Here is an 18,047-nt window from a genome sequence, read left to right on the forward strand (position 1 = left end):
GGAATCCATGGGTAGAGATGTAGATTATCCAGATTTGAAATTTCCCAGACAAGCATAAGATGGAGAGAAGGGTGCATGTGAGCATGTGGACAGGCAGTAAGTGCTGGAGGGAAGTAAGGACAGAGACACACTGGGTTGGAGGTTCTTGTATAAAGAAGCCTCAGGATACAGATACTACGGCAGGGCTAGGGATTTAGCTCCGTGATGCCATGCCTGTGTCGTAAGCACAAGGTTGTGAGTTTAATCTCTGGTACCCCCCAAAAAAAACCTAAGAGCAAATAAGCTGGAAGGGAAGGTGACATGAGTAGTGTGTGAGACTTATGGAGTTAAGACTGGGGAGGAGGTGATGGTAACATTGTCAGTCATTGGGAATAACCAAGCTTGACATATTGTAGGAGTTAGGAACTGAGTGACTTGGGGTAAGAAGCCCACCAGTGGAAAGACCAGGTGTGATCAGCCCATCTTTGTGGACCTCAAAAGCAGCATGGATGATGGGGCTTACTGTCTGTAATCTGTACACTTAAAAATGGCTAAAATGAAAAATTTTTGCTATGTATATTTTACCACAGTAAAAATATAGAAGAAAAAAGAATTACTACTCAAACTTTTTCTGGAATGGGAGTGTAGCTCAGTGGTGCCATGCTTGCCTGGAAAGTGCAAGATCCTGTGTTCAATTCCTGGTACCAAAAAGCAAACAAAAAACCCAGACTCTTTCCAAAAATTGAAGAGGAGGGAATACTCACTAACACATTCTATGAGGCCATCATCACCTTGATAGTATGGCCAAAGATGACACTAAACTGAAGACTAATAGCCCCTGGGAATATAGATGTAAACATCCTCAACAGAATACTAGCAACCAGTCCTAACATATTTAAGGGAGTATTCCCTATGACCAAACGAGGTGTCTCTCAGGGATGCAAGTGTGATTAAACTTGAGAAAAATTGATGTTAAATACCATATCAATGGTATGAAGGGGCAAAAAACAAAACAAAACAAAACAAAAAACCCGAGCATGTCAATGTGGAGGAAACATTTGACAAATTTCAACGCCCTCGCCCTTTCATGATTAACAGTAAACACTTAGCAAACTACAAATAGAAGGGTACTTAACATGACAAAGGACTCTTATGAAAAACTCACAACCAACATTCTGCTCAGTGGTAAAAGACTGAGGCTTCCCCAAAAGGCAGGGAATGAGGAGATATTCCTCACAGATACCCTGCATGGTGATTGTAGTCCCAGCCAGAACAACTAGACAAGAAAAAGAAAAGGCATCCAAGTTGGAAAGGAGGAAGTGTATGTATTTTAAGGTAGCACAGTTCTGTATATAGAAAATCCCGCAGGTGTACACAGACACAATACTACTAGAGCTAATAAATGAATTCAGTAAAACTACAGGGTGAAAATCAAACAAAAATTGATGTTTTTTTATTCACTAACAATGAAAAAGCTGAAAAGGACATTCAGAAAAAAATTCTGTTTTCAGTAACATCCAAAAGAATAAAGTACCTGGGAATAAAATAACCAAGGAGGTGAAAAACTTTAATTGAACTATGTGAACATTGGTGTAAAGAAATGAAAGATACATTTAAATGGAAAATCATCCCACATCCATGGATTATAAGACTTAATACTAGAAAACGTCAATATTCCCCCAAATGATAAATGGGTTAAATGCAGACCCTATCAAAATCCTAATGGCCTTTTTGGTTGCAGAAGTGGAAAAGCAGATCCACAAGTTTATATGGTATTGCAAAGAAATAGCCTAACCAGTCCTCAAAAGAAAAAGCTTTCCTCATTTCCCACATTTCCTCATTTCAAAACTTAGTATAAAGCTACCGTAATTAAAACAGTATTACTCGTGTAGGAATGGACATACAGGCCAGAGGAATAGAATTGAGAATTCAGAAATAAACCTAAACATCGATGACCAATTAATTTTTGACAAGGGTGCTCATGGAGAAAGAAGTCTTTCTTTCATTAATAATTGAAGTGGGAGAGACTAGTCTGCAACAAATGGTATGAAGAAAATGGTACCTGCATACAAAATAATGACCCCCTACTTGCTCCACGTGCAAAATCAACTGATCAAAGACCTACATAGAAAAACTAAAAATATTAGAATATATAGGAGGTAAAATGTCAAGATTTCAAAATTGGCACTGGAGGGCTGGGGATTTAGCTCAATAATTCCGCTGCCTGCCTTGCAAGGGCAAGGACCCAAGTTAGAGTCCTGGTACCGGGAGAGGGGGGGATTGGCAATGGATTCTTTGGTTTGACATCAAAATCATGAACAAAAATAAAATTAGATTATTTGTACTTCTTCAAAATTAAAAACTTGCATATCAGTACATTATCAGATATGTAAAAATATAGTCTCAGAATGGGAAAAAATGTTTACAAATTAACACATATCTCATAAGAGGTTAGTATCCATCCTGTATAAAGAACTTTTAAGCCTGGCACTGTGATGCATGCCTGTAATCCTAGTACTCTAGGAGGCTGAGGCAAGAAGATAGTAAGTTTGAGCCCAGCATGAACAACTTAGAGGTTTAGCAAGATCTGTATCAAGAGTTTTTAAAAATGAAAAAGGAACTAGAGTTGTAGTTCAGTGTAAAGGCTCTGGGTTCAGTCCACAGTACCAGAAACAAACAACTTTTACAGCTCAAGAACAAAAAGACAAATTTTAAATGGGCAAAAGACCAAAAAAGACATTTTTCTAAAGAAGACACACAAATGAAGAAATGCTCAACATCTTTGGTCTTCAGGAAATGCAAATCAAAATCACAACAAGATACCATTTATACCTGCAATGATAGTTGCAATATTTTTTTGAAAACAGAAAATGACAAGTATTGGCAAATCTGTGTAGAAATTGGAACTGTGGTCATTGCTGGTGGGAATGTTAAAAACACAGCAGCTGCTGTGAAAAAGTATGAACTTTCCTTTAAAAATTAAGCATAAAATTACCTGTGACCCAGAAATTCCACTCTTACGTGCATAGCCAAGAGACATGAAAAGACATATCTGCATAGAAACAGGCATATGAGTGCTTACAGTACGAGCCATCATACTAGTCAGAAGGAGGAGATACCACAGATTTCCGAGAACCGAGGGGAGTCCTTTGCCACAGTGTGGATGGACCTCAGAAACGTTATACGGAGTGAAAGAAGGCCAGACAGAAAAGAGCACATTAGTTGATTACTTTTTTATTAAATATCCAGAAAAAACAAGTCTAGAGAGAGAAATGAGAACGGTGGCTGCCAGAGTCTGGGTTGAGGAACAAGGGGTGATTAATTAATGGGTGCAGGGTGGACTTTAGCGATTATGAAAAAAATTGAAACTGGAGAGAAGTTTGCACAATATTGTAAATGTGCTAAATACATCTGAATTATTCATGTAAAATGATTAATTGTATGTTATGTGGATTTTGGCCCCATTAGAAAACGCAAGCTTCTCACTGGTCATGTCCATGCTGCTGATTCCACAGAAGGATAGCCTGAGGGGGCACAGTGCCCCTCACAGAGCTGGGGAGTGATTGACTTGGGTGTCTGGGTGGCTCATGGGCAAGGGAGCATGGAGCCTGAGTTGGCGAAGGACCATAGCAGTAGAGAGCAGAGTTTTCCAGGGACTAAATGTTGGAAGTGCGTGTGTGGGATCTGCAACCTAGAATCTGGGGCTGAGGAGGACCTGAATGCCATTGGAGAGCAGGTCTGGCTGGCACTGGCCAAAGCAGAGTTCCTAGTGCCTGGACAGCCCCACAAAACGTGGCTGGAAGATGAGGGCAGGGCGAGTGGGCAGGCTGAGCTGTCTCTGTGTCACCTCTTCTCCTTCCTGTCCTGCAGATGTTGAACCTCTTTGTGGCTGTGATCATGGATAATTTTGAGTACCTCACGCGGGACTCTTCCATCCTAGGGCCTCACCACCTGGACGAGTTCATCCGGGTCTGGGCTGAATACGACCCGGCTGCATGGTGAGTGAGCCCTAGTGCTCTGTGATTCTCAGGGGTGTCCTTACCCAGTTTCTGGGACAGGCCAGGGGAGCCTCGGACATGTTTCACATGAGTGCTCCCCTCAGCTGTCAGTCTGGGATGTAGGTCCGTCATGTGGAATGGTGCTGGTGTCCCCTTTGAGTGGTCCTTTTTCAGTCTTGTATGCCTTGATGAAGCTCCAGAGCAGAGACCCTCAGTTGCCCCTCAAGAGGTGCCTGTGCCTGGTGTCCTGGAGGTTTGGGAGGTCTATGAGGCTTGGGGCTCTTTGTGTGTGAATGTTTTATGCCTTCTGTCAAGGCCCATCGATAAGGGAGAGTGTGGAGACAGCATGCTTGGACCACCCTTTGACACTCAGGGGGCTCTGAGGGCAAAAGTACCGTGGGGTTTTTGGACATTCCCCCCGGTAGTCAGGGGTCTTTTCTGCCATCTCCCTTGGGGACGAGAGCCAACATGTGCCTGTGTCCTCAGCCCTGGCACAGTGGGCACTTTGGTGAACTTGGATTGAAACCAGAAAAACCACCAGGAGTGCTTCAGTTTGTTCAGAACCCATTGAGCAAGGTGGGAAAGAGTGACCATATGGCTTCCCTAAGTGAGGGGTGAGACATTTCTAGACAGTGGGGCTCCTGCAAGGTGTTGGGATCAGATAGTGATATTGTTTGAGACTGTTTTCCATGGAAGAGCCCTGCACTGCACCGTGCTGTGCCCAGGGCAGAGACCACTTTTGGGCAGGGGAGGGCACAGCAGCAGGGCTTGCACCATCCACCTGTCCACAACTCACCCGTAGCACCCACAGTCTGTCTCCTATCTACACTCCTCCTCACTCTCACCCGCTCCTTCACACATTCGCTTGCTTGCTTCTTTGCTCATCTGCTTACTCATTTAATCATCCATTCACTAACTCACCCACTCATTTGCTCGTTCACTAGTTTGTTCATTCTTTCATTCACCCTGTACTCACTCACTTATTTACCTGCTTTTCCACACTTCACTTTTTCACTCACTCAACTGCTCCAGCAGTAGCTACTGAGAGCTGCTCCCTGCAAGGCGGGCACAGGAGATATGGGGCTGACCCTGGGCTGCTAGGTAAGAACAGGCCTGCTGGTGCCTTGTGCATTATGAGTGCTCAGGAACCGTGAATGGATGCAGGGGAAGACAACCACAGACCTGGGTCCAGCTCCCTGTCTGCCCCTGTGCCATGCATGACATAGCACCCTGCAGAGGGAAGGCCTGGAAGAAATGTTCAGGCTCCTGGTGGTGAGCCTCCCGCTGCCCATGGTCTCCTTGGGTTTCCGCTGGTGTGCAGCTGACTGTGAGGAACCCTCTGCAGACCCTGAGGGCTTGGCCATGTTCCCTTAGCTGCCCCTTGTACCTTTATCCTCCATCTGGAAGCCTCACCATCATCTGGGTGCATTGGGAGCCAGGGACAAAGACCTCTCCTGTCCAGGCTTTTCCAGACCGACAGCATCTCCCTGTACAGCCTCCATTTTAATGAGGAGTGAATTTACAGTTTTGGTACAGTGCAGAAGAAGCACAGCAGTTGCTTGTTTCTTGGTCTATGTGACCATCTTCTTGGCTTTGGAGGCCCCACCATATCTGATGCTTCCACGTCTTTGTCCTGCAGTGCCCCTGATCTTGCTAGACAGGTATGGGGATTTTTAACTGAGTCCTGTGGTCAGGAAGGCCATTCATATGGGGTGGAGAGTGGAGCGTGTCAGGCAAAGGGCAAGAGCATCTGGAACTCAGCCATGATTCAGGTGCGTGTCAGGGGCACCAGTCTAATTCTGATCTGGAGTCCGCTGTCTTGGGAACATTGTCCCCAGAGGAGTATATTGTAGAAAACATGAGGGGCGGGGAGAGAACGAGCACACCCAGGCCTTCCATAGTAAGCCGTGGATGAAGGTGGACTTGGGCTAACTGCAGCTTTGCATCATGCATAAAGAAACCCAAACTGTTTCTCAAGTTCCAGAATTGGACACTGGGGATGCTGCAAGAATAGGGCTTGTCACAGAATAGACAGCAGAGATAAGCCTTGCCCCAGAGGTGGCATGTACCAGGTCCTACACAAGATCATGAGCCTGAACTGGAAGATACGGCTGTAGGCAGTACTCAGCTCTGCTTTACAAAAGCCTCAGACAAAGCATAGCCCTAAGTGGCCTGTGGAGGCCGATATGAATCCAAGTCCTTGGCACAACAGAGGGCAGTGCAAGCCTTTTGGTAGCTTCCAGGACGGATGACCACTTGGATGTCTCTTTAGTATTTGGGAGACACTTTGAAACCACAACAAAATTGTTAATTTCTCAACATTTTCACATGTGTGTATATGTACATGTGTGGCTGTGTGTGTGTATAAGTGTGTACATATCCATTCTTACATTTGTGTGACTCTCTCTGTGCTGTGTGCATGTGCCACGTATGTTGTGTTGTGCACAGATGTGTGTATACATGTGTCCATGCTCCTGTGTGCATATAGGCACACATGTATATGCACATTTTTGTGTGTGCATGTAATTGAGTTTGTGTGTATGTATGCAAGGGGACTACACATTCATGTGTGTCTGCACCTGTGTGTGATGCGTTTATTGCATGTCTGTATGCATATGCCTGTGTATGTCATGTGTGCAAGCACAGTTGCATGTATGTAAGCCCATGCACACTCTGGGAGACACTAAGTGTTGACATTTAGAGTCGCCTTTTCCCTAGCTTCCCTTTTATTGATGCCTCTAGACTTTGTGAAATGTAAAGACTCAAAAGGTGACCCAAAGTCACACTTCTCCGAGCAGTCTGTCTGCTGCCCAGTTTATGTTCATCTGTCTGTCCAGTATTGTTGAGCATCCACCGTGTGTTGGGCACAGGGTGACAAGGTGAAGCAGGTGTGTGCTCTCAGAACACCTGGCTAGGATGCATGGGGGGATGGCAGTAGTTGGAGCTCAAAGCTAGGGCATCTGAGGCCAGAAATTACTTGTGCCATCTGTCTTTTGGTCAGAACTACCATCTTCCAGTGATTTGCCAAGATGACAGACACAAAGGGAAGGAGGGGAGGAACCCGGTATATGTTCTCTAGGCCTTTTAGAAAATGTGGGGTTGTTCCTTTGGCCACGTACATGTGGCTCTACAAAAAGGTTGATATTGCAGGCATCAAGGGATTGGGTACTGTTCAAAAAGGAATGCCACACAAATGTTACCATGGCAAGACTGGAAGAGTCTACAGTGTTACCCAGCGTGCTGTTGGCATCGTTGTAAACGAGCAAGTTGAGGGCGAGATGCTTGCCGGGAGGATTAATGTGCGTATTGAGCATATTAAACACTCAAAGAGTCAAGATAGCTTCCTGAAACGTGTCCAGGAAAACGACCAGAAAAGGAAGGACGCCAAAGAGAAAGGGGCCTGCGTCCAGCTGAGTGCCAGCCTGCCCCGCTCAGAGAAGCACACTCTGTGAGAACCGAGGGAAGGAGCCTGAGTGGCTGGAGCCTGTTCCCTGTGGATTCATGGCATAAGCTGGGGATGTGGCTCTGCCGTGCAGCACCTGGTTAGCGGCTAAGTGTCCTTGGCCCTACTTAAAAATAAAAAATCATCTTGTGTTGTCAGGGTGGTTTTCTTAATTGAATAGGTATGTGTTAGATTTCCCTTGCGTTAAGATTGCTGCCACGTGGAATAGCAGCCTCCTTCCCATAAACGCCATGTTAAAATATGGCTTCTCCCACCAAAGGACAGTCTTATTCTTCCCAACATGCCCCTCTTCCCGCCAAGAAAGATAACCTGATACTTGCTACCTCCTAGCAGCTAGTGATGTCACATGCCCCTCCTAGTGCTGTCACAGGCTCCTCCAATCCCTTAATACTACCTCACTCAACTCCACCCCAGCTCAGGCTAACCCCACCCTGCTCCTATAAAAGAAGCTCCCTGTTCTGCCATGTTTCTTTTCTCTCCTTTGTTCAGAGACGTCCTGGCAGATCCTCCCCATAATAAAGGCTTGTTATTGTCCTGGTCTGGTCCTGGTTTTCAGCTCTTTTTACCTAACAGTATGTGGTGCCTTTACCTCAGAGAAACAAGTATTTGGAGGAGACTCTCATTATACCTACTTAATTATGTCAGAACTTTATTCTTCATTGTTCTTGCTAAAAGATGCGAGGTATTAGGTGTGTACCCAAATGGCCACATATTTATGAAATACTTATATTGGATTGAAGATTCATTTAAATGACGTATCAAAATAAATGGAAGTCAGTATATGACATTTCAGTTAAATAAATTGTCTAAAGCACCCTAAAAAAGAAATACTTGTGACATTGGAGCTGATGCCAAGGAAGAAGATAAGTGGAGCCCCAGAGAAGGCTGAGGCAGGTGGAAAAGCAAGGGGACGTCCAGGTACGGTGCACCAGGCTGGAGTGGAGAATGCATTATAAGGGGCTGGTATAGACTTTGAAACATGGGTTTAAAAAGGAGCTTTGATTTTGTTTTATAGAAAATGGGAAAGTTTTTGAGTCAGTTAGTGACAGTATTGGGCCCACACTTTTCATTTGGTGGCACCAGACAAGTTTGATAAATAGGGGTCCCATTCCCCTTGCCCCTTGGTAATAGTCCCCCAACAGGGTGACCAAGCACTTGGGTGAGGCCAAAGGGGGACTTTGTCTTGCTTCCTTCTCAACATAAGTTGGAGCTGATTGGACTGAGGGAGGCTGCACTACAGAAGAGAAAAACATCAGTGTTGACCCAAGCCAGCACTGGAAAGAGGCTGTCTAGCTGAACCAGCAGGTTCCAGGTTGGAACTTGGTGTGTCCAGGAAGATGGGACAGTCAGGAGGCACCTCTGAGGTGGACTTGTACCTCTGAGACAGCTATGGTGGAGACACAGGTTTATGAGAACAGGATCAGAGGGAGACTTGTGTAGGCGCTCTGGCACTCAAGAGAGGCAGGGCTGACAGCTGAGCAGGCCCAGGCCAGACTGATGAGGACAGGCAGGATAGCATGTGCAGAGTAGATGTTATGCAGGTGCTGATGTGTGAGGAGTGTGTCTTGTCTCTCTGAAGCACTCAGATGTTCTGTGAGAAGTGTTCCCTGCCTGTCTTGGGCTCTAGAGATCATCTTGGCTTAACATACCTCATGGGGTGCTCCAGCCCCCAGCAGGGAGCAGCCTGGCCCGCTGTACCCCTCACCTCCACCATGACTGCTCAAGGTCATATCTTCCTATTGCAGGCTGGGTGGCTGGGTGGGTGGGGCTCCATCATGCCTTTGTTGCCATAACCTGTGACATTTCCTTTCCAGTTGCCGGATTCATTATAAGGATATGTACAGTTTGTTGCGTTGTATTGCGCCACCCGTTGGCTTAGGGAAGAACTGCCCTCGTAGGTTGGCCTACAAGGTTTGCAACTTCAGAGCCTCCATCCAACAACATAACTTCCCTGCCCGAACTGCAAACACAGCACACACTCCCTGCCTGGTTTGGGAATGACAGCACTTCACCTCTTTCCTCCTGTCCTGCCCTGCCCGCACTCCGGCCTCCTAGATGCTTTGGTTCCCTGTCTAAGCTCCCAAACCCTTCATCTGGCTGGGGCAGGCAGCCTTTGGAGACAGCACACAGCTCTGGCTGGGTTGTGTTGGCCAGGACCAGCTGGCCGGGTGGGTGCTGGGGCCAGGTCCAGCCTGTGCCACAAAAGCAGCCATCTGACCCAATTCTTCCTCTAGGCTCATGTGGGTTGGCTGATGGTCAGATAGGCCAGAGATTGAGGGTCCAGAGTAGGGGAGTGTGGGTGCAAGTAAACCAGGAGCAGTGGCCCCTTTTGGTCGGAGAGGCTTCCCGATCCCTGGGGGAGGAGAGAACAGAGGTGAGCAGGGCCCAAAGACAAGTCATCCTGTGTCACCTCTGGACGGATCATTCCACCCAGCAGAGGAACCCTGTGGTCCGAAACTGGGATGAGGGCAGGTTCTGGGCAGATCTGCCTGCCGGGAAAAGGCCAGGCTTGAATTTGCTGTATCTCTGGGTCCCCAAGCCTTCAGGCAATGCTCCCAGAGCAGAGGGAAACCCAAAGCCTGGGGAAGAGTCACCACCATCTCCCAGGTGCCTCCTGAGTCCAGCTCAGGTCCCCACCTGAGTGGTCAGGCAGCACAGGAGTGGCCCAGGTCTCACCCACCCAGCACCTCTCCTCCCTGCAGTGTCTTCCCTTCCAGCCCTGGCCCCAGCAGCAGCCCTGCCCTGGCTGCCTCGGGCGTCTCTGGGCTTGGAGCAGGACTTGCCTTATGGTCAAGTTTGGCTCTAGAGCTTCGAAGATCCCTTTCTGATTTTCTGGTCTGTTGTAGACATTTCTCCACTTTAGCCTCTGGCCTCACTCGGAAGCAAATCTGACTGTTCAGACAGCTGGTGTTGCTGCTGTGGTCTCAGCCACAGCCACATCTCCACGATCAGCCAGCTCTTCCCGCATGGTGAAACAGCTCTTCTCTGATTCGGCCTTATGTGTGGTTCTAAAAGAGTAAAATCAGAAATTTACAACCCAAAGCCGCCCCGATGCAGCCCTTCCTCCCCCTCCATGTTCATTAGCTCAGATGTCACCCCTGCCCGCTGCCCTGCGTGGGGCTGGAGTGAGGAGGTGAGGCTCGGGGGGTGGGGGCAGCAGGGGTGGAGTCAAGCAGAGAAACCCCTCATTTGACCTCTCTTAATTGTGGGTGTGTCGCCTGGCACTTGGATTAACTAGATGTGTTTTCTTGTCTGCTTCCTCCCTGCCCCTGCCCTGCTCTGCCCCTCTGCTGCCTGCCTCGTCCTGTGGACCGCCCCACTGTGCCTGCCTTTCTGGGACGGGTTTCCAGTGGGCGCATCAGTTACAATGACATGTTTGAGATGCTGAAACACATGTCCCCACCTCTGGGGCTGGGGAAGAAATGCCCTGCTCGAGTTGCATACAAGGTAGACCCTGACCCTACACCCCTGCCCCAGGAGCTGTCTGTGAGAGGCTGGGCTGCCCTGGCCTGCTCCCATCTGCAAGATGCTCCTGAGCTCTCCCCACTGCTGCTTTTGCAGGGCTCACCCAGCTGTCTGTCTGCCCCTGGCTGCCTCACTGCTTCCCTCTTCTCCACCTTGCCCATCTCTGCTCCCACCCCAGGCAGAGGGACATGGCTGCTGCGAGGCCTCTGCACTGCCTTGGTGCTCCATCCCTGTCCTCTCCTGACAGCCCAGAGAGGCTGGAAGATGGAGCCAGAGTGCTACCCACCTTCCCTTCCTTTTCTAGGAATAAGGGGACAGACCCATGTTCTGAACAGAGATTGTTTTATTTTGGTTTCAGAACCACCTGCTGCACCATTCTGTAAGGTCCTCAGAGTCTGGCCTTTGGGAACAGTTTGGACCTGTAGGGGTCCAGATGCTGTACACAGACACAAACACACACACACACACACACACACACACACACACACACACACACACACACACACACACCCTGCCAAATTCAGCCAATGCCTGGACAGTCTGCAGGGACTTCCTGGCCCCTTGTGGGAAGGAGGCATTGTGGCATTGAGAAAGTAGGCCGAGAGGGAGGTCATTGCCAGCCTGCCTGAGGTTTCTTAACCTGTTGCAGGCGAGGAAAAGCCTCGGGCCCAGAGTTCCAGATGACTAGGCTTTAAGAACAGGCCAGGATGCCTCCAGCCACCTTCCTGGGGCGGGTATGTGGGTCCCACAGCCCTAGCCCCACACCTGCTCACCTGCCTGTGGCACCCCCAGGCACCCCACCCACCTGGGCCCCTCTGCTGGCCCCCACTGTTGTCCAACAAGCTATCTGAGAAGGCTTCATTTGGTGTCTCCTGTCCACAGTGTTTGTGCCTCAGTCTAGGTCATTGTCTACCACCTGATCCAGTGCAGCCTATGGAGTCACACTGCTCCTACCAGCCACAGAGACACCTCTGGTGTCTCCCTTGGCCCTTCCTTTGCCCATATTCGCATGTGTGTTGTACCTGCTGCATGCAAGGCTGTAGCCCTGTCTCAAGGGCGGGGAGAGCTCTGTCCACACCGACATGGCAGGGTGCCAGTGCAGTAAGACCCTTCCAGACAAACCCGCTGACTCTGAGGTTCTGGACAGGTTGGGGATGATGGGCTTAGGCAAGCTTCAGGGGGTTCAAGGGATGCCTGGAGCATTGTGGCACTGTTGCTTTGCCCTGTCCTTGCCCCTAGCTTCTCAGCTCCTGGCACATCAGGACCTGGGGCAAGGGGTAGGAGTCCCAGTGAAGGCAACCCTCGGAGAGCCCTGGACAGAGCTCTCTCTTGCAAAACCACCCGCTTGCTCCTTGTTCACTCCCATCCCCACTTCCCTCCCTGGGAGAGGAATTTCTCCACCTCTCACACTGCCATCGGTGCTGGTCTGCAGGGACGCCATGCTCTGGGAAGCTAGTTTCTCCTGGTGTGCAGTACGTGTGTGTATGTGGAGTCCTGGCACTATGATTGGATGTGCCAAGTGGGGCTTTGCCAGCATTCGAGCAACAGTCTGGCTCATATTTTCAGCCTCCTTGCACCGCCACCCACCATCACGCTGAGATCTCTGGATTTGAGACCAGGGTATTAGGGCAGGGCTCTGAACCCTTCCCAGAGGAGGGGCTAAGGGCTTGCTTTGCCACAGAGCCAGGACCCAGGGAGGAGCTCCTGTCTCCAGCCACATCCTATGAGAGGACAGGGTGGGCATTGTGTTTCTGGGTCTCTGGCTGAGCATCTTAGATCTGTTCCCTTTGGAACACCCTGTGAACTCTCAGGGCCTGAGGCTTTAGGCAGCTGCAGGCTCAGCCTGGAAGACCATGAGTCAGTCACACACTTGTCCAACTGTCCCTCCCTGAAAACCAAAGAAAGCAAAGGGGGCTGGCTCAGGGAGGTGGGAGCAGATGCTCCTCTCGTAGCTGTTGGCTGCAGTCTCCTTAGTTCTGGTTCCTTCCAGCTGGAAGGAGCTAATCTCTAAGGCTTCTCAGCTGAGCCAGTCTTTGCTTCGAGTGGCATCAAGTGTGTCTTCTGGCTGCCTGGCTGGGCTTGAGGTAAAGCTAGGGAATCTCCCTACAGGGTACCTCTCTGGGGGCTGGGGCTCAGGGTGGGACTCTTGGCTTCCACTCTTATCTGGATGACCCAGTTGCTGGTAGAGGGGAGGTGGGCAGACCCTTAGAACTGAGGCCTGCTCTCCTGCTGTGGGCTCCACGATGGACCCTTCCTCAGCCAGTGCCACACACCGTCTTTCATTCATGACCTGGGGCCAAGGTCCCTCTGGGTGACAGTGTCCCTATTCTTTCAGAGGGATCCAGGCTCCTGGCCTGACCCCATGCTACATACTTTACCTGGATTTCTGCTTCTCTGTAGCAGTAGAATCCTCAGCTCAGATGAGGGTGGGAGTCGGGGTGAATGTGAATGCTGGCAAAACTCTCCTCCACCCAACCTCGTGTAGGCCCAAGCACCTGCAGGGACCACCCTCAGGCAGCCCAGGCAGTCCCCAGGTGCCCAAAGCACTGGGCAGCCCTGGGGTGGGGGTGACCCTGGCGCACCTCACTCTTACCTGCTCCCCTTTATCCCCAGCGCCTGGTTCGCATGAACATGCCCATCTCCAATGAGGATATGACCGTGCACTTCACCTCCACACTCATGGCCCTCATCCGGACAGCGCTGGAGATCAAGCTGGCCCCCGGTGAGTTAGGCAGCCTGAGTGTGCACGGAAGAGGGGAAGGGGTGGCTCCATCTGGAGGATTGCTGCACAGAGCACCTGCTCTGTTGGGCGCCACAATGCCCCATATCCAGGTGGGGAAACTGAGGCACAGGGAAAGGGATAATTTGTTCAGAGCCAACCAGTGGTGGAGCTAGAGTTTGTCCTAGCCCATGCCCCTGAGGGGCTGTGCCTGGCCTGTGCTCCCTTTGCCTTCCCTTTAGAGAGAAGACGGGAGCCACAGAGGGGACCTGCTGCCTTGTACCATCTGCCTGTCCCCTCTGCAGCCAGGCCCTCTTCTCACTGTCTCCCTGGACCTCCCCACAGTTCTGTTCTCTTTTATTGCCTTGTTGGGTTTTCTCTTTTCTGTATCACTTATACCAATATGTATATGCACCACTGTTTATTTCTTTAAAGATTTCTTTTTCACCCTTCTATTGATTCCTTGCTTTTCTTCCTTCCTCCATAGCAACCAGCTCCCAGCAGGGCGGCATGTCTCTTGTCTTGATTCTCTTTCTGGTCTCCAGTTGGGCTGAGCCCCACCCTTGATGACCTTTTGTTCCATGTGGCCAAACTTGAAGGTCAATCCTCAGTCTTTGTTCAGCTCTTCTCGACTTTACTCCCTTCTGTGTGAAACCTTTCGCGTCTTTTTGTGGTTTCTCCACCTCCCACTCTGTACTGTGCTCAGAGAGTCCTCATTGACACCCTCATCAGTCTTTTACCATCTCACCTGTTCCTTGTGCATATCATGAATTCCAATCTTGTAATTTTATCCCAAACTCAAACTTCCTGCAATTTATTCTTGTCTTCCTGAAGGACACTCAGCATCCCACAGTTGACTTGCCTGGACCTCACCTCCAGCTGGTCCCCATAGCTTTCCCAGAATCATGAGTGGGACTCTGTGCCTCCCACTGCTCAAGCCACAACCTTGGAATCCTTCGTACTGCCTCTTGTTTCCTTGTCTCATTTCTGAATCATGTCCAGTCTCATATCCTGACTCTGCCTCCCAAATATATCCAGAATGTGTCTTCTGCCCTTTGCCCACTGCCACCTCCTGACCCGAACCTGCCAGCTTGCTGTGCATTTCTACAGCAGTCTTTTCTCTGATTTATGACTGCTTTCACCCCTCTCAGTCAGCCCTCAAGAATGAACAGGTTAAAAACTAGAAGACTAGCTAGACTGATCAGGAAGAGAAAAATGACCGATGTGAGGAACAAAAGAGGGAACATCACTGCAAATCCTGCTGACAGTAAAAGAAAAGAATAGCAAGGGAATATTATAATCAGCATTCTGTGGGTCAACTCAGCAGTTTAAATGAAATGGAAAAAATTCCTTGAAAAAACACCCCTAACTGTTAGGCTCATTCAGGAGCCAGGTATGCTGACACATACCTATAATTCTAGAATTCTGGGAAGTCACAACAGGAGGATTGCAAGTTTGAGTCCAGTCTGGGCAGTTTAACAACTTAACAAGACCCTGTCTCAGTAAAAAGTTGAGAGGGCCGGGGATATAGTTTGCTGTGAAGGCCCAGCACCACACACATATACTCACATATTCATATTCTCTGTCCCTCCCTCCCTCTCCTCTCTCCCTCTCCTCTCTCTCTCTCCAATATTATATGTGTTAAATAAACTATTAGTGAATAACCTTCCAATAAAAATAATTCCAGTCCTAGATGGTTTCATGGGGGAAGGCTTCTAAATTTTTAGTAAAGAAATAATGCCAATGCTAAGATTTACAGAATATAGCAAAAGATGTGAGTATTTCTAACCTACTTTATGTGAGCTTTACTCTAACATGAAACCAGTCACAGATATGACAAGAAAAGAAAACTACAGATCTATATGTCTCATCAATATAGACAGAAAATTTTCAACACAATCTTAGCAAACAGTCTAGCAGTACATCAAAGAAGATAGGATGACATGGAAATGCAGATGTTTGAAACTCAGTTTAATTTCCCACATTAATAGAAACTATATGATGCCTTGATAGAAAAAGCATTTGACAAAATTCGCATGCATGCGTGCATGAATAAAAAGGTTTATCTAAACCAGGAATTAAAAGAAACATACTCTGTGGAAAAAAAAGCACAAAAAATGTCAAAGATTGGGAAGCCAGAGGCAGATACTGTTATCACCGTGTTCGATGTGGCACTTGAGGTTGCAGACACTGTAGTAAGGCAAGCAAAGGTGGTAACAACAGGAAATGATGGTGCCTCTGTTCACAGTCAACATGATTACTGCGTAAGAGAGCCCTAAAAGTTTACTTTAAAAGTCACTGAAACTAATAAGTTAACGTAACAAGGTCATGAGATACAAGATTAGAGTACAAAAGCAGTTGTTAAATTTCTGTGTACTAACTGAAATGAAGCAAAAGTCCCATCAAAATAGCATTACAGCCATGAAACATTTGTTTTGCTGGATAACTGAAAAATGAATATGCAAGATACATATGCTGTAAATTTCAAAACATTCATAACAGGAATCAAAACCTTAAATAAATTGAACATTCCAGGTCATGTCCGTGGATGGGAAGACTCAACATTGCTAAGACATCAGGTCTAATATTGATCATTAAAATCAATGATGTTCTGTCAGAATCCTCTGATAGTAATTTATAAGTCAATGCTAAAATTTATATAGAAAAACAAAAGAAACAAAGTGATAGTTTTGAAGAAGAACAAAGTTTAAAAACTCAATGAAACTGTATTGGTCAAGGTGTAGGTGACAGGGTAGAGATATAGAATAATGGAACAGAACAGAGATGTGTATCATATGGTCAAATGATTTTCAGCAGAGTTGCCAAGGTAATTAAGGAAAAAGTCATCATTACTATCAAATAGTGCTGGAAAAATTTAGACAACCATATGCAAAAAGGAAAAAATGCTTGACTCAAACTGCCTTAGTCTACTCAGGCTGGCAGCACAGGATACTAAAGTTTGATTGGTTTAAACAACAAAAACTTATTTCTCACAGTTCTGGAGGCTGAGATGTCCAAGAGGAAGGTGCTGGCAGGGTAAGTTATATTCTGAGACCTCTTCATCTGGCTGGTAAACAGCTATTTTTTTTTTTTTTTTTGGCAGTACTGGGAATCAAACTCAGCTTGCTGGGCAGGCCTGGCACCACTGAGCTAAATCCCTGACCCTAGCTATATTCTTTTTTTTTTTTTTTTCTTGGTACCAGGGATTGAACTCAGGTCCTTGTACTTACAAGGCAGGTGGTGGAACTACTGAGCTAAATCCCTGCCCCCACTTTCTTGGCCTTCCCTTTATGTGAAAGGCCAAGGTGAAAGTGCACTTGAGAGATTTCTGGTGTCATCTTACAAGGACACATCCTCTGGAGTAGGGCCCACCTTCATGACCTCATTCAATATTAGTTACCTCTTTATAGGCACCTGGTGGTCAGGGCTTCTGCATATGAATTTTGGAGGTACACAGTTAAATATATGGCATACACTACACTTTTACTGTCTACAAAACTTAATTGGAGTGGATCATAGACATGTAAAACCTGAAATCTGAAACTTCTAGAATAAAACAGAAGAAAAATGTTGGCTTGGGTTAGGTGAAGATTCTTAAGATAAATAACGCGTGAACCATAAAAAATTGATGAGCTGAACTTTATTAAAATTAAAACTTTTGGTGGGCATGGTGGCACAAGCCTGTAATTTCAGCTGTCTGAGAGGCTGAAGCAAGAGGATTGCAAGTTTGAGACCAATCTGGGGAATTTATCCTCTTTCTAAAAAAATAAAAGGCTAAGGGTGTAACTCAGTGGTAGAGAGCATGCACAGGTCCTTGGGTTTGATCCCCAGCACACACACACACACACACACACACACACTCAATGAAAATGTCAAAAGATTTGAATGCACATCACCAAAGAAAAGCAGGTAAAGAAAATAGAAAAGCAGATGAAAACAGATAAAGAAGATATAAAAGAAAATATGTAAAGATATTTATTATTAGTCATAGAGAAAGCTCCAATAAAATTAATGCTACGTGCCATTATAATGGCTAAAATACTTCTTTCCCCCCTGAAGTTTATTGGTACATTTAAAGCAAACAGTACAGTTACATTTATCATTGGGATCTTATACCTTTACGTGGGATGTCTTGGTTCTTATTTTTTCCCCAAAACCCTGCCCTCCCTTCATACCCTTCACCTGTCTCTCCCTATTTACAAAGACTTTGTTTCCATTTTTTACATTTTTTTCTTTTCTCTCATTTCCTTTCCCCTCCCCTTTCCGCTTCCCCTTCAGCCATTTTCTTCCTATTTCACTCTATTGATTAGGGTTGGAGATTTAGCTCAATTGTGCTGTTGCTTGCCTTGCAAGCTGAAGGTCCTAAGTTTGATCCTCAGTACAAAAAAAAAAAAAAATCATGGGCTGAGGATGGCTCAGTGGG

The 18,047-nt window shown here is 47.3% G+C and overlaps 2 protein-coding genes across 2 annotated transcripts in view; both read left to right on the forward strand.

Annotated features, from left to right (window-relative positions):
- Positions 1-18,047, forward strand: part of Cacna1b (calcium voltage-gated channel subunit alpha1 B) — a 181,203-nt gene that overhangs the window by 152,324 nt on the left and 10,832 nt on the right. The window contains exons 39-41 of the mRNA XM_019205196.2: positions 3,850-3,977; positions 10,791-10,887; positions 13,519-13,627. Of these exons, the coding sequence (XP_019060741.2) occupies positions 3,850-3,977; positions 10,791-10,887; positions 13,519-13,627 (334 nt within the window). The remainder of the gene's footprint in view (positions 1-3,849; positions 3,978-10,790; positions 10,888-13,518; positions 13,628-18,047) is intronic.
- On the forward strand, positions 3,990-7,706 carry LOC109117565 (60S ribosomal protein L21-like). The gene has a single exon (XM_033759068.1). It carries the CDS (start codon positions 7,007-7,009, stop codon positions 7,427-7,429), a length of 423 nt encoding a protein of 140 aa, XP_033614959.1. The 5' UTR covers positions 3,990-7,006; the 3' UTR covers positions 7,430-7,706.

The sequence above is a fragment of the Fukomys damarensis genome, unplaced genomic scaffold (genome assembly GCF_012274545.1).
Source record: "Fukomys damarensis isolate Sample0158 unplaced genomic scaffold, DMR_v1.0_HiC HiC_scaffold_36, whole genome shotgun sequence".
Taxonomy (NCBI): domain Eukaryota; kingdom Metazoa; phylum Chordata; class Mammalia; order Rodentia; family Bathyergidae; genus Fukomys; species Fukomys damarensis.

Coding starts and splice junctions, on each gene's coding strand:
- LOC109117565 (XM_033759068.1), top strand. CDS start 7,007: ATGACAGACACAAAGGGAAGGAGGGGAGGAACCCGGTATATGTTCTCT.